Here is a 4,115-nt window from a genome sequence, read left to right on the forward strand (position 1 = left end):
TGATTTGAATCAGATTCAGATTGTGATTCGTTCTCTGTGACTCTCAGCGACTCCGGGACGTTTGATCGATCACCTGGAAAACACCAAAGGATTCAACCTGCGAGCGCTCAAGTATCTGGTGATGGACGAAGCTGACCGCATTCTCAACATGGACTTTGAGTCTGAGGTACACACACACACAGCTCTCAGCGTTTGACCAGCTGTGATGAATGCGGTTCAGTGTTTGTGCTGCTGATTGATCGATCAGTGACTCTTGCTGCAGGTCAGTAACTGTCACTGTGAACGAGTCGTTTGAGTCATTTGGTCCAAAAAACTGATTCACTTGGATCAATTAAACGGTTAGTTCTGTTTTATCCCCCATGAAAATAGTTGCAGTCAGAGGCAAAGTAACCAGTGATATTGATGCACCGATTGATTTAATGTGAATCAGTACTCGCTAGTACCGACGTAATTCATTTGGTACCCTTAAAAGTAATGAGTTCGGTACCCAACCCTATCAATAAGTGTTTAACCGCGAAAAGGTGTCAGTATAACAGCTTGTAAACAATGTCACGTAACCTCACATTTACCTGAAGAAAATAATATTAGTTGACCATACACTTGTTAGTCAACTAGAAATGAACTCTGGAGAGGGGCATTTCGCTAAATATATGCACTATATCCATTATAATTTTTACTGTTCTTCAATATTTAATTGATGTTTGAATAAATCTGTCAAGTTTTTATGACAGCCAACATTTAAAAAAAAACTAATTGCAGAAGAAATATAATTATGTAATTGTAAAGTTAGTATTATGATTTATTATTATAAAACTTAATTGAGTGTAATGAATGTAAGTGTATACAAATCAGTTAATTTTAACCCCTGATATTATGAAGTAGGACCAGCTGACTGTATGATGAATATTTTACAGCATTAGTTGAGAGAGTTTTCCTTGAAAATTTGCTATGTACTGTACCTGATATATATATATATATATATCCAAAATAATCAATATTGATTTGAATTGAATCTGAATCAAATTTAATCACAAAGTTTGTGTCAATACCCAGCCCTGATGTTAACATGGAGGGAATCTCTCTTCGTGAGAATGAACTAGTTTGGTCTGTTTCTGAAGACGCGTGATATAATGTAATGATCACTGAAGGTCTAATAACACTGTGATTGAGGTGTGTCTTCACCTGTCGCTGCTTGTATCTGTTGTTGCTGGATTTAAGCCTGTAATTAGGGATGCACGGTATTGGATTTTTGCCGATTTCAGATATGCCGATATTTTTCAACTCATTTTGACCGATACCGATATATTTCCTTTTGTTTGGAAACAACACCAAGGGCTCTATCATACACCCGGCGCAATGTGGCGCCAGGCGCGACGCCAGTGCTTTTTGCTAGTTTCAGCCCGACGCAGTTGTCATTTTCACGTCCTGCGCCACGTTGTTTAAATAGCAAATGCATTTGTGCCTCATGGGCGTGCTGGTCTGAAAACCAGGTGTGTTCAGGTGCATTGCTATTCTGAGGCAACTGAAATGGACTGCGCCACTGACCAACTAAAACCTGCTCTAAAGTCAATGGTGCAGTAGTTTTTTTGTTATTTAAAGAGCGCGTTAGTATTAGGGATGGGCATTCCAAGCAAAAATTATATTCGAAAATCGCTGGGTATTATTCGATTATTATTCGAAAATCGCACCCCTCGTTCACATGCTGCACGCACAAACACCCATAGACAGAGAGAGACGGGATTCACGCTTTCAATCTTCAAAAACATATTAATATAATGTTATACATAACCGAATGACGGCACTTATTAACATAGCAGTCCGTCGATTAGCATAAATCAACTGTTCATAAGGCTAGGACATTTCCATTCCAAAAAATGGAACCCCTAAAGGGAATAGATACGAGACGGGAGGAAAAATATACTTCAATATCTTCTGTCGCAATTATATCGTTGGGTAATTACACTGTATATAAACTGTGGGCATCAGGGAGCCGCTATTAATATGCGAGGCATTGAAATTGCTTTTGAACGCGCGCTTGCTTTTTACTTTCACTTTCGAGATTCGCGATCACACGTACGGAGCAGCACTCGCCAGTACTTACCACACATTTGACAAGATTAGGTGTTTGGCAGTGGTGCTCAGGATCTGTAAATCATTCGCCATCATCCTCAGTCATCTCTCCTTACTCTGTTCATGTGGTAAGTGAAATCTTATGTACTGTAATGTAACAGGCTACCGCTAGCAAGCGGATAACCATGTCCCTTTAATCATTCCGTAGAACGTGTTATTTGTTTTCCGCGCCTTTCTGAACACGGATTCAGCCACACCTCTAACCCAGTCGGGGGGGGGTTGTGGTCCGCACAGAGCTCTTATTTGACATCGTCCCAAGTTACTGTAACCGTCATATGCTACGCAAGTCTTTATTTTTTAAGACAATAATCGCACAACCTATTCGATTTTCTATAATTAAATCAACTAATTGAGTATTCTAAAATCGTGACCCATCCCTAGTTAGTATAGGCACACAAGCATGCCAAATGTTACAAATTAAATGATTACAATGTAAAAGATTATTAATGTGTAGACTACATAATGCCTACATGCCATAATGGGTAGTCATTGCATGTATCAGAATTAGGCTACCTGTTGGCCGTAAACAGAAGGAGTAATTGGCATTTTAGATTTAAAGGTGCCATAGAATGGAAAACTGTATTTACCTTGGCATAGTTGAATAATAACAGTTCTGTACATGGAAATGACATACCGTGAGCCTCAAACGCCATTGTTTCCTCCTCCTCATGTAAATCTCGTGCATGCAAAAGACCACTGAAAAACAGGTGAATCAGAACATAACACCGACTGTGACGTTACAGTCGGGATCACTAATAGTTACGCCCCCAACATTTGCATATACCCGCCCATGTTCTATGCCAGCCGCCAGCCGAACCTGCACAGGCGATTCATCAGAAGTTCTGCAGGTATTGTGAAGAAACAAGCGAGGATAATAGTTATGATCCAGGCTGTGCAGGGGATGTGATGTGCAGGGATGGTTGGTGTCTGTATTCAGAAAGGCACGGAAAACAAATAACCCGCGTTCTAATAAAATAACGCGAGCCACTAAAGGGACACGGTTAGCTGCTTGTTAGCTGCAGCCTGTTACATCACAGTACATAAGATTTCACTTACCACATGAACAGAGTAAGGAGAGATGACTGAGGATGATGGCGAATGATTTACAGATCCTGAGCACCACTGACAAGCATCTGATCTTGTAAAATGTGTGGTAAGTACTGCCGCTGTAGTTTACACAGAGCACGTGCGATCGCAAATCTCCAAAGTGAAAGTAAAAAGCCATTGTGCATTCGAAAGCAGATTCAATGCCCCGCATATTAATAGCGGCTCCCTGATGTCCGCACTTTATATACAGTATAATTACCCAACGATATAACTGCGAGAGAAAGTATTGAAATATATATTTTCCCTGTGTTTCCTTCCTGCTGTGTGAGCTACTGAAATGAGCCGCGCTGTGGAACAGCCAATCAGAGCAGAGCTCAACATTGAGCCGCACTGTGAAACAGCCAATCAGAGCAGAGCTCAACATTATTATTCATGAGCCTTCCAAATAAGGTAAAAACAGACCATTTCATTCCAGGGACAAATCCTAGGGTTGTAAATGGACATGTAAAACTGTTCCTGGAGATTTTTTGCCCTTACCTAAGCCACATACCTTCTATGTAGATATCAGAGAACAATTTAACATATTGTATCAATGTATTCTATGGCACCTTTAAATAAACAATGACGAAGTTATTTTATAATGACAGTACAATGAAGATTTGAAAATAAATAAACTATATTCAATCGCTGTATTTTTTTCCAGAAAGATGCAGTGGTAACCTTAAAGGATTAGTTCACTTTCAAATGAAAATTTCCTGATAATTTACTCACCCCCATGTCATCCAAGATGTTTGCGTCTTTCTTTCTTCAGTCGAAAAGAAATTAAGGTTTTTGATGAAAACATTCCAGAATTATTCACCTTATAGTGGACTTCAACGGCTACCAAACGGTTGAAGGTCAAAATTACAGTTTCAGTGCAGCTTCAAAGGGCTCTACAC

General features: G+C 39.8%; 1 protein-coding gene across 1 annotated transcript in view; it reads left to right on the top strand.

The window, feature by feature from the left end:
* Positions 1 to 4,115, top strand: part of ddx47 (DEAD (Asp-Glu-Ala-Asp) box polypeptide 47) — a 36,620-nt gene that overhangs the window by 17,663 nt on the left and 14,842 nt on the right. The window contains 1 exon segment of the mRNA XM_016567349.1: positions 1 to 166. This exon segment is cut by the window's left edge and continues 3 nt beyond it. Within this exon segment, the coding sequence (XP_016422835.1) occupies positions 1 to 166 (166 nt within the window).

Source organism: Sinocyclocheilus rhinocerous, unplaced genomic scaffold, assembly GCF_001515625.1.
Source record: "Sinocyclocheilus rhinocerous isolate Xijiao unplaced genomic scaffold, SAMN03320098_v1.1 scaffold3155, whole genome shotgun sequence".
In the NCBI taxonomy this organism is placed as follows: Eukaryota; Metazoa; Chordata; class Actinopteri; order Cypriniformes; family Cyprinidae; genus Sinocyclocheilus; species Sinocyclocheilus rhinocerous.